Source organism: Aphanomyces astaci (genome assembly GCF_000520075.1).
Source record: "Aphanomyces astaci strain APO3 unplaced genomic scaffold supercont1.34, whole genome shotgun sequence".
Lineage (NCBI taxonomy): Eukaryota > Oomycota > Saprolegniomycetes > Saprolegniales > Verrucalvaceae > Aphanomyces > Aphanomyces astaci.
In genome coordinates, this window is record NW_009798297.1 from 498,932 (window position 1) to 510,965 (window position 12,034).

Sequence of the window (12,034 nt, forward strand, 5' to 3'; positions counted from 1 at the left end):
CTGTACTGTAGCACGGAGCTTGGCGTCACATGTACGTTGTTCAGTTCGAATGGAACATGCAAGTCAACATCGCGGTGGTCTAGTCAACATGTCGATAAGTTATGATTTCGATCCTTTGCACTGTGTGATAGATAAATAACGTTACTTCACAATATCGAAATGTCCTGTATAGACATGGTGAGTGACTTACTCATTGTGGGAGGTTTATCCGGATATAGGTATCCGGAAACCGCCAGCACTGGACACGTCGCAGTAGTTTCCCGTAATTACTCCCATGCAATTGTCGGCGATAGTCAGCGTCCTTGTCCTGGCGGCGGTCCAGACGGCCCATGCGGCATTCTATGTGCCGGGGGTGGCTCCTGAGAGCTGGGAGGAAGGGGAAAAGCTTCCTCTGAACGTGAACAAGATCACGTCCACGAAGACCCTCGTACCGTACGAGTACTACTACCTGCCGTTCTGTGCGCCGTCGACGCCCGAAGAACAGCAAGAGAACTTGGGCGAAATCATGTCGGGGGACGCTATCATGGACTCTATGTATGCGTTGAACATGAACAAAGAAGTGCGCTGCCAAGTGCTGTGCAAGCCCATGACGTACACGCCGGAGAAATCGGCGCTGTTTGTCGAGATGATCGAGAACGAGTACTACGTGCAATGGGTGCTGGATAATCTCCCTGTGTTGTACGAAGACGCGTCGTTCGGGAACGAAGGCGCGCAGAACAGCGACCCGAACGCCCCGCTGTCGGCCGCGTACCATCGCGGGTTCCCCGTCGGCGAAGTTGACGACGAAGGCAAGTACTTTCTGTACAACCACGTGCGCATCGTTGTGCTCACGCATCCCGATCCGTACGCGGACGTGGGTGTACCCAAGTGGCGCGTTGTGGGGTTTGAAGTTGTCCCCACGTCGATCCGGCACGAGTACTCGGGGACCCTCACGAGCGGCAGCGAGCTGGAATCGGTAAGCCCTCGGTCCACAAATGTTGTTCGTCCGTTGTCCTGACGATGTGATCCTAGTCGACATGCGGCAAGTTTGTGCAAGTGGACGAAGCCAGCGAGTCGCGCCGCATGTACCTGGACCCGACCGCGACCAACACCGTGCTGTACACGTACGACGTGCAGTTTGTCAAGTCGGACATTTCGTGGGAGAACCGATGGGACCGCATCCTGTCGTCGCGCGCATCGAACGACCAGATCCACTGGTTCTCGATCGTGAATTCGCTCATGATTGTGCTCTTCTTGACCGGGATGATCGCCATGATCATGCTCCGAACCCTCCATCGCGACATTGCGCGCTACAACGAAGTCCAAACCACCGAAGAGGCCGCCGAAGAAAGCGGATGGAAGTTGGTCCACGCCGACGTCTTCCGCCCGCCGTCGTACTCGCCCATGCTCTTCTCTGTCGTGGTCGGCACCGGCGTCCAAGTCGTGTGCATGTCGTCGGCCACAATGGTCATCGCGTTGCTGGGTCTGTTGTCACCTGCCAACCGCGGCTCGCTCCTCACAACGCTCCTCTTGCTCTTTGTCTTTATGGGCTCGTTTGCAGGTGGTACCCTTGATGTGTTTATAGCGTTCGTGTTATGTTGTATTATATATTTTGCTGATCCAACATATTTGATTTTTTTTTTTTTTACGTTTTGTATTCCAAATCATAGTGTCGTATTTGATCCAAAACTTATTTTAAATACTTTGAATTGTTTCCAAATCCTGAGCAATTGACGACCGTGTTGTTGTAGGGTACCATAGTTCCCGCACGTACAAGATGTTTCACGGCAAGGACTGGAAGCGCACGATGCTGCTCACGGCCGTGCTGTACCCCGGGGCACTGTTTGTCGTGTTTTTCTTTTTGAATTTGGCGTTTTGGGCCAAAACGTCGTCGCAGGCCGTGCCATTCGGGACGTTGTTTGCGCTCTTGGTGCTGTGGTTTGGCATTTCCATGCCGTTGGTGTGCCTCGGCTCGTACTTTGGGTACGTACGAATCTCGATATTTATATATGATTCTCATCGATATCTTGTTTTTTAGTTCGATCTAAACTATATATTTGTTTTGCATATCGTCTGTCTTTACTTTGTGTTTGTGATTCACACCGTATGCATATATATATTGTGTCCTTGGGATCAATAGAGACGTATATATGTATATCTGTACCTGCGTAGGTTGTGATCTCGATATATATATATATATATATATTTCAATCGATAGTTGTTCGATATCGTGTTTTTTGTTCGATCGAAAATAAATGTCTTTGCACACGTTTGTACTGACTTTGAGCTTGCGATACACACTGTATGCATGTATTGTGCTGTTGTTGAATAAAAGATCTATTCGATTGGGATCAAGATACATATGAGTCGTGACTACAGTACTAATAATACTTCGAGCTAGGTTCAAGCAACCGGCGATAGAACAACCGGTGAAGACAAATCAAATCGCACGTCAAATCCCCGACCAAGTGTGGTACCTATCGACGCCGTTCGCGGTGTGCGTGGGCGGGATCTTGCCGTTTGGCGCCGTGTTCATCGAGCTGTTTTTCATCATGTCGGCGCTGTGGCTGCACCAGATTTACTACGTGTTTGGGTTCCTCTTCGTCGTGCTGGTGATTTTGGTCGCCACGTGTGCCGAGGTGACGATTGTCATGTGCTACTTTCAGCTTTGTGCCGAGGACTACCACTGGTGGTGGCGGTCGTTTCTCACGTCTGGATCCGCCGCGCTCTACTTGTACCTGTACTCGTTCTTGTACTTCTTCTCCAAGCTCAACATCACCGAAGTCGTGTCGGCGTTCGTGTACTTTGGGTACATGGCCATGATCTCGCTCACGTTTTTCTTTCTCACGGGCACCGTCGGGTACTTTGCATGCTTTTGGTTTGTCCGCAAGATCTACGCGTCCATCAAGATCGACTAAGTCTTTTTTACAAAAACGACCACCGACCGTCCCCTGTTAGCGTACATACATATACATAAACCCAAAGAATGAGGAACCTTCGTGTGAAAGATGTCTAGTATATACTACAGTAGTCCTCAAGTCATGGTGGGGGGTGGGTGTATGTCTAGTGTTGCCCGAGGCTGGAGTACAGTAACGAGAACATTGATGGGCGGCCAACTTTTTCTTCATTTTCAATCTCAATGACTTCGAAGTATTTCGGTTGGTTTTTGTTTTGTGAGAATGATATATTTTCGGATAGATAATGATGGTAGATAATGTGGACTTTATGAATAACTCGAAGGATATCGACTGTAACAGTTTAGGCATGCACAGGATTACTGTTAGTCGACCATTGATGGGTCAACTTTTATACTTGAACTAAGAATGAAGAATCCAGGTGTCAGTTTTTTTACATCCAGCCAGAAGTAAAAATTAATAGAGGTTTACCAAGTCTGAACAGGTATCACGTATTGGAGACTCATTATTGGTACACATTGAATAATACAGTTGGTGAGTATGCGCAAAACCCCATTGTACGATACTTGGACAACCTGGTTTGTGTGTCATTCAGCAATATTCCTCCTGGTGCCCATTGCGGGTGTCAGCGCATAAGTTTCGTCACCACCAAGTCCGTTCCGTACCCTCACACTGTAAAACTCCTCTACAACGGGAGTGGGACGCCTACCAAAAATCTCGCAAGTGCTCTCGCATCCAAATTTGTGAGTCCGGATAGCGCATACTAGTATTATTTTACATACGGGCGCGAATAGTTCCGATATGAAACAGCAGACGCCACCAATATTCTCGCAAAATCAAAAAGGTACATCGATATGACTAGATAAGAAGAGAATTTTCATTCAATCATATGACTTGCAGAAAGTACTGGAGGATGCCGCCCTTCTGCTCTGTCGCATGCGACGTCGTCGTCAAAAGCGGCTGTTGCTAATGCGTCTTGGTGGAAGTCTACTGAGAGGAGTGCTATTTAGTCCAGAGCTCTCATCAAGGATCAATCGGATGCAGCATGGTACACCATGTATGAGTCGCGCAGTATTCCCTTATTCATTGCCGCGATGTCGATATCACCGGACGACTTTGATGACCTCCTTCGTGTCTTTTCTGGCCATTACACAGTTTTTCCGGGCCTGGGCGTCGTGGAAGGCTGCCGAGAGTGCAACAGAAGCATGCTGTCCTCGCAATGCTCCTCCATTACTATACGGCTGCTATTGAGCACAAAAAATTACAAGAGATTTTCGGTGTGTCGCCATCTACATTCTCCCGTGTGTTGCGTCTAGCAGAAGTGGCGCTGGAACGTGCATTGTCCCACATGCAGGATGCTGATGTTCGTTGGCCATCAAAGGCCTGGCAACGGGACTGGGCTGTCTTGACGAACGCAAAGGAACACGTGGAAGGTGTGTTTGCCTTTGTGGCCGGCATAAATTATCGTGCGCAAAGTCCTTCCAACGCAGACCTGCAAAATGCCCATTGCAACGGTATGCTCCCCGTGATTGAGTGTGTTAATTACATTGTTAGGGTGGCTGCATTGTGTTTATGTGATGGGATGTCTGTATTTCGGTGTCGATGCAACTTCCATTTGGGCTCAACATAACTGCCCAGGCTCATGAAACGATGACGAGGTCAGCCGTCAACTCCAAGCACGTGTGTCTGACGAGCGTTTTGTTGCTCCGAGAATGAAGATTGTCTCCAATTCGGCATTCCCTGTTAGTGGTCATTGCTCAGGTATTACCCCACTGAAAGAAGGTGACCTCGATCGCATCCCTCCATGCGATCGGTTGGCTCTGCAGACAATGAGTGACTGCATTACATCTCTCAGGCAGGCTGCAGAGTGGGGAATGGGCGCGACTGGAAAGGTCACCGCCAGTTGTTGCTACCCCTACCGTACAACCCCTTGGTGCGAGGGCGTCGTCTCTCCGACATGTTTCAGCTCTACAACTTCAGAGTTCCCCGAACGGGTCTCAGTCAAATCAAGAATGTATTTGGTGCATAGGTCGAAATAGTCAACATTAAGAAAATATGCATTTATTATGCTAAGATTGTACCACACTATACTTTGTGTTTTTATACTATGGCCATCAACCTTCGAACTGAACAATGAGATTTCATCATGTTTTTGACATATATCACAAAATCCCGCGGCCGTCCTATAAAATCCAAATAATCTGACTAGATAATGTGCATTAGCTACAGATGTCGTGTCATTTGTAGAGATAATTTGACCCAATTGTGATGTGATTATTCTGACGATGGATCATCTAAATATATGCAATTCATCACTCGTGAAAATATTCTGTCCTTGAATTACACACTTACAGTTAACTGAATTACATGTTTAACTCGATTCATTTTTCCCAAAAATGTTGCCAAGGAGAAACTGCAATTCGTCGCAGCGAGCTTCGCGGGCTTCCCGATCCCTGTCGGCCTTTTCCACCCGCTCTTCACGCAATCTGTCGGTCTTTTCCTGTCGCTCGTGCCTCATCTCTTCACGCTTGGCATCCCGCTCTCTCATAACCATAAGGAACGACATCATGTCGGACGACGCCTTCGCATCTGACTCCGACGCTCCTTCAATGTACTTGTCAATTGAGCGTCTTTTTTTTGCCGTAAACGACGGTAAGCCACCGGTATCGGATTGTTTACGTTTGAGCTTGTCGCTCAGCGCTTGAAGCTGGGAGGGTTGCAAACCCGTTCGACCGAAGTCAACGCGTAGTTGTGACGGCCGTGGCCGACTGAAAGGTGCCATCTAGGAGCTCATTAGTACAGAGATTGAAGAGGTTGTCATGTACCGCTACAGTCGTCGCTGTCGTCAGGTTCATCATCCATCGAAATGGTTGCATCCATCGACAGGACCGCCACAGAGCTCTCGATTTCTCTTTGCAGACGTTTTGCATGCAGGACGTCGGGGGGCAGTCGGGATGGCCGGTTGGTTTCTGAACATTCTTGAGGAGCAGGAACTTTCTCTTCAGCGCTTCTGCATCCCGATGCGGCAGAGACTGGGCAGTCGCATCGGTGCCGAAACGTTGGGCAACCTTTTCCCATTGGTTCTTGCCCAAGGGTAAGACCGCGACAGTGATGTCAAGCAGCAGGTCCACTGAAGAGGGGCACCACGACGTACCACGGCCCGCCTTGGTTTTAACCATTTTGAATATGAATTGTTGTCCAGGGCTTCATCATTAACCTCTTCATTTTTGTTAGTTTCATGATTATTTTTCACGGTGCGGATGCGAGGGGAGGTCTCACAAATGAAATGGATGCGAAGACGATTTTCGGTCTTCGCAACTTGCGAGCGTACTTTTATTTGAAAAATGTCTCAGCGAGAACCGGAAGAAATTATGATTTGCCAGAGTTTTGGTAGGCATCAAGTGGGTTGGGTCATGATTCTGTGCACAGTAGCACAAGAATGCTTGTACATCAAGCAGAGTTCACATTCCTGCAACATAAATTTTGCTGAAAAACACAGAACAGACACCACCTGTCAACTCATGTGTTGATGTAGAATCTCGAGTGATGCGGCTGCGCATCACGGTACTTAAAAAGGGAATTGCATTACATCTGAATCGTTGGTACGTACACTACGTAGTCCGGGGTAACCCATAATCGGATGGTGGCAAGGAATACAGTAGAATAAAAGTGCCTAAGATAGGAATGAACATCCATGTCCATAACTCAGGAATCTGTGGCAGCACATTGACTCATCAACCTTAGACTTCTTGGCTCCGCCATCAATGGCCAAAACAATACTTGACTTTATTAGTCATTACTCAAGTTGCCTTCTCATGGACACAATTCCTTTGGAGTCACTTCACACCTATCACAATCATGCGCATCATGCATTTGTGCTTGCGCCGCCAAGCTCCATGCCATCTGCGACTTCTTCTCCTACTTCGCTTCCTGTGGAACCCTTGTTTGTTTGTGCTCTGCTTGCCGACCGTGCCAACAACAACGACCCCAAAGACTGGCGTGATGCCATGTCCCCCCCCGACCGCGACAAATGGCTTCAACCCGCCAAGTCCGTATACGAGTCTCTACTCTCCAACGGCACTTATGTGCTCGTCAATCGTCGTCATGATGAGACGTTCTTCCGTGTCGCTGGGTCTTTCGACTCAAAGCCGATGTCACTTACTAGGCCCGACTTGTCGTCAAAGGGTTCATTCAACAAAAAGACATCGACTACACGGACATTTTTGCTCCTGTTGTTCGACTTGAAGACCTCGTTTCACGAGAAGTACAAACTGCCCTACTCTGGAGTATGTGAATATGACATTCACCTACGACAATCCAGTCGCTCGAGACTCTACCTCGACCCTCGTGGACTCGAGCGTCACATCGACCATATCAACGAGTGTGTTATCGTCGCATCGCAGACTTCCACATTGGACACGTCGACGTCAACCCGACGGCCCTGCACGACTTCTTATGTCATATAGGAGGACGAACATATGAGAAGCTATGAAGTCACCAGCCAAAGCGCATTGGCACAAAGCCATGCTCGAATTGGCTTCACATGAGGCTAACATCGTTCTAAAACGCAACATTGCCTCCAGAGAAGTCAGCCCTGGGCATGCGCTGGGACTTTAATATCAAATACGATGACTCAGCCACTGAGGCTACGCGACAGGTCGGACGCTTCAAAGCGCGACTTGTCATTCAAGGACACACTCAGGTCCAAGGAGTCGACTTCGAGGAGAGTTACTCCCCAGTCATCGCAAAGAAAATTCTGCGAATGATGCTCACTCTCGGCGCGGTCCTCAACTATGAGATCGACGCGATCATCACTGCCTTTCTCAATGGAGAAATCGACGGTGAGGTATACGTCAAACATCCTCGCGACGTACTACGAGTACTTCGAAGCGTCTACGGTCTGAAACATGCACCAAGTTTGTGGTTCCAGACACTGACTACCTACTTGCGCGAGCAAGGGTACACCCAACTTGTCAAAGACAGGTGCATCTTCAAAACGGTCATGGACGGACGATCTGTTTACATCGGCGTCTATGTCGGCGACCTTGTCATCATGGCCCCAACAAAGGACATGATGACAACCATCAAACATGGCATGTGGGCGCGCTTCAAAATCCATGGCCTTGGCCCACTCAGGTTCATTCTTGGGTTCCACACCGTTCAGACCGTTCGCAACAAACTCTCAGGATGCACCAGTCCCAATATGCGACCACTATTCTAAAGTGGTTCATCATGGAGAACTCCAAACCTGCACCCACTCCTATGGAGGTGAACCTCAAACTCTCTGAGTCGATGTGTCCTTAGGACGAACCTGAGCGCACCTACATGGTGGACAATCCATACCGATCTGTCGTCGGGGCGTGTTTAACCACACTAATGTCAGTGTTATATTTGCTACCTTGACGAAGGCCCCGTGACCGAAAGCCAAGAAGAATCGGGAGACAAAACAAAGATATCTTTAGTTCATTGCTGAGTTATTCATTGCAGATGGTACGAGAACATCCGACTAGGAAACAACGAAGAACGATCGCGGTTGCGTGGCCTGATCGAGGAGCCATGAGGACACGTCGCTCGGAGCACTGTGGAGAACCCGTTCAGTTATCCCCGACGACGACAGCCACCTGCTGTCGACGAGTGGCAACCGCCACGTGGTGGGTTTTACAACGCTGCAACAACCCGAGCTGCACCAGCTGTCGCAGCGATTACGATTATGCTAGCAGCTGCTCCATCAACGACTGAAGCAGATGGCGCGTGAGTGCCGTTGCCAGCCGACAATGACCCGTCGGGTGTCCGTGATAATACGGACATGGGCAGCGATGGCGGTTACGGCCGAACGGCGCCCCAAGTTTGGAACGCGCCGGCGATCCCGCAGCCACCGACATTGTCGAGCTCAATGAAGGCCGAAAGTCGCGCTTTTATGCGCCAGTACCAGAAGTATCTGGGACAGATCAACGCTTTGCAGTGCAATGGATCGCGTCCGTTTGCGATGCCCGTGAGTGCCTGCATGGGCCCGTTTTCGGAGCGCCATATCGCGCTGTTCGATTTCAACCGCGACCACAATTCCATCACGAACGATGAGGTGGCCAGCTGCAAAAGTTCGCAGTCAGTTGAAGTAACGGAAGACGTCTTCAACGCCTTGTCTGCTACAACTGTAGCTGCTTTTGAACCGCTGTCTTCAGCGATTCCGGCTTGATCGACTTCGTCATGACTTCGACGACCGTCTTGCCTTCTTGATGGAGTACCCACTCCCGATGGTCTTGTTCCAACGAGCGCATCAACTCATCCAACATACGACCGACGCGGCACTCCGTAGTCCAAGATCTTCGTATCGAAACGAATCGCTCGCTGCAGACGTTGCTTCAAAACGTCCAGGTCTTGAGGGTCTTCCTTAAACGCTGACTTGAACAACGCGACCCACCAGCTGTACGTTGGACTAGACGACGAGTCTAAACCTTCCCCGGTAGCGAGGCCGGTAGAAGCTCCACGAGGCGACAGGCCTTAAGTTCCAAGACGTGAAGGCGGCCGGGAAGACGCCGCCAAAAACAATGGCAGAGTCGGTGGAAAGGCCGATGCGATCGTGCCCAAGACCGCCGAGGCACCTGCCAAGAAGGGCTGCTTGAAGTGCGGTGACATGAGTCACTATGTGGCGCGGTGCCCAAAGACCGCACCTGGCGAAGCCGAAATGTTGTGACAGCGCAAAAAGTCAAGCGACGGAAGGACGGCATCAAGGTGCTGGTCAACCAGCCGCAGCGCCAGAAGACAGAGCGCGGCGTGCTGTTGGAGAATATCGTCCGCGTGGATGATGTCCTGTTGGACTCTGGTTCTGATGTGACCGTTGTCACGTGGCGTCATGGATGCGTTGGCCGCAGCCAGTGTCAAAGTTGGGACTGTCTCGCATAGCGTACCGCATTTGGCGTACCCTTTGGCAGTGACACAAAGCCAGTTCTGATGACGCGCAGCGTCAAGTTCAACTGTGTGACGCTGGACACGACGTGTGGGCCACTTGTGTAGCGCAGTTTTAAGGCCTGGGTCGATGACGTGTCGACTGCAACCGAACTCATCATAAGTCGCCCAGTCATGGAATTACCGGGCTTCAGCGTTGAAGACCTCCTTGTTGGAGCAAGGAAGAAGGAGGAAGAATGGGACGTTTCGTCCGTGCCAACGAATGAATTGTCCGACATGGCGAATGTCAAGCGCCTGATGGCGGAGAAGTTGAATCCACCGGAGCTTGACCCCGACGATGGGATGGGGTGTGCTACTCCGGAGGTTTATCCCAAAACCTCCGTCGAGGACGAAGCGGAACGGCAATGCTTATTGGCCAAGCACATTGATGTGTTCTGTGAAGACTTGGGCGATGGTCCACCAGTCAAGGTCGAGCCATTAAAGGTCCGGATCAAACCCAGCTCGACACCTGTGAAGTGTGGGATGCGGCAGTACCCGCCGCTGCATGTAGAGTACATGCGCAGCCATGTGGCTGCCCTGGGCCACAGCCCCAAGTATCGTGTCGAAGAAGCAAGTCGGTGAGTTGCACATGACGATCGACAGCAAGCTGATCAACGCCTGCATGGAGTCGATGCCTTAGCCGATGCCAAATCTGGACAGTGCGATGGTCTTTCTGGTCGGAACAAACGTGTACTTCACGTTGGACTGGACCAAGGGGGTACTGGCAGTTGCCGCTGCATGCGGACAGCCAGATGTACAGTACTTCTCATTCATGAATCTCTTCGGCGTGTACGTCCGCATTATATGACAGAAATTTTAACTCGAACAAATAACGAGGTGGGATTGGGCAATACAAAGTTATCCTAAATTGGTTAACAGTAAGTTATCTTACTGTTAAACTGGTTTTTTACGTTATTTAATTGTCAATTGTTTTTTCCCATAAGGTCGTTATAGTACCACTGGCGTCCCTGCGTCGCGTCCAGGCCATATTTGGCTTCGAAGTATATCATACCCGTCGGCGGTGCCCGCGGCGATTGTTTACCGCATTTCACTACAGCTCCCATCACGCCACTATGAACAGAACCAGAGTAACAACTCATAGGGAGATTTCGCAAAGTAATTCGTGTCCGTTTCCGTAATAATTACCCTCAGTATTTACACGTATCACCGAATCCGATAATCATAAGAAATAGTGGTTATCCGAACAGGAGGGGCCATTCGTTGGTTTCGTGGGCTACTGTATGAGCAGGTTGACAAGTGAGGATGACTTGGCGCTGTGGATATAGGCCAACCACGAGCGACCATTCCTCCAACATCTAGTTATGAAGTATTGGGGGATGCTCCCGTGCAACTTGCTTAAAGTTCCTGGCTTCTCTTGCCAGGAACTCGAAGTTGACCGCAAGAAAACATCGCACAGGTTCCACCTGATACTCGACAACCACGAAAAGTTCCAGAATGATTCGGTGTATTTGTATGGTGTCGACCGACGGTATAAGTACGAGCAGAAGTCTGCGACGACGCGCAGTCCTCGCGAAGCGAGAACGCTTGACAACCATGACGAGTCCTTCCACATACTGTACAGCATTGCATTATGTTTACTAGTATTCCGGACGCGGAAATCTATTTATACAGCGAAATCGTCTAAATTTAATCCGTGTCCGTGTCATTTTTTTCACGGATGCGAACACGGATTGAATTGCGAAATCTCCCTATTGTCTGGCATCTTGAGCAACCTGTTAGATCCGAGATGATTAAGTTGCCCAAGATGCTAGCCATCGAGTTGTTGAGGGGTTCGACCCACGCCAAGTACGTGGCCACGTGATACCGTAACGCAAACCTTAGATGTCGATCGCCTCATTTGTGGACCAATATTGGAACCGCCAGGACAACACGAGATATGCAATGTTCATTATACGCTACTTCAAAATGCAAGACATCTTTTTCTACTTGAGGGGGCACTTGCACGTGTTGGGGTCCAACACTCCGTTGCTGTAGCGATGTGACAGGTGGGTTAACGGCTTGCCACCACCTTGCCCGCACCCAGCTCCTAAGTACTTTGCTCATAACGCACCCTAGCTCATGCTTGCCTGGGAACGTGTCTCAAGGGCAAGTATGGCTTAGAATCGCTAGCCTAGTGAAGTTCCCCAATGTCTCAACCGCACCCGCATCCATTGTATACAAAAGTGCATAATAGTGTA

At 49.8% G+C, this 12,034-nt stretch overlaps 2 protein-coding genes across 3 annotated transcripts; one reads left to right on the forward strand and one right to left on the reverse strand.

Moving 5' to 3' along the window:
* Positions 1 to 261: 261 nt before the first annotated feature.
* On the forward strand, positions 262 to 2,988 carry H257_11552. Of its 2 annotated transcripts, XM_009838530.1 has the most exons (4): positions 262 to 955; positions 1,012 to 1,540; positions 1,731 to 1,962; positions 2,381 to 2,988. In XM_009838530.1, the coding sequence occupies exons 1-4, from the start codon at positions 275 to 277 to the stop codon at positions 2,895 to 2,897; spliced, it is 1,959 nt and encodes a 652-aa protein (XP_009836832.1). In that variant the 5' UTR covers positions 262 to 274; the 3' UTR covers positions 2,898 to 2,988. The 2 variants fall into 2 exon arrangements, with proteins under 2 accessions (XP_009836832.1, XP_009836831.1); XM_009838529.1 differs by having other exon boundaries at positions 1,012 to 1,962.
* A 2,277-nt stretch (positions 2,989 to 5,265) lies between these two features.
* On the reverse strand, positions 5,266 to 6,073 carry H257_11553 (hypothetical protein; the record flags this gene model as incomplete). Its single annotated transcript, XM_009838531.1, has 2 exons — positions 5,266 to 5,676; positions 5,720 to 6,073. The coding sequence occupies 2 exons, from the start codon at positions 6,071 to 6,073 to the stop codon at positions 5,266 to 5,268; spliced, it is 765 nt and encodes a 254-aa protein (XP_009836833.1).
* Between the last annotated feature and the right edge of the window lie 5,961 nt (positions 6,074 to 12,034).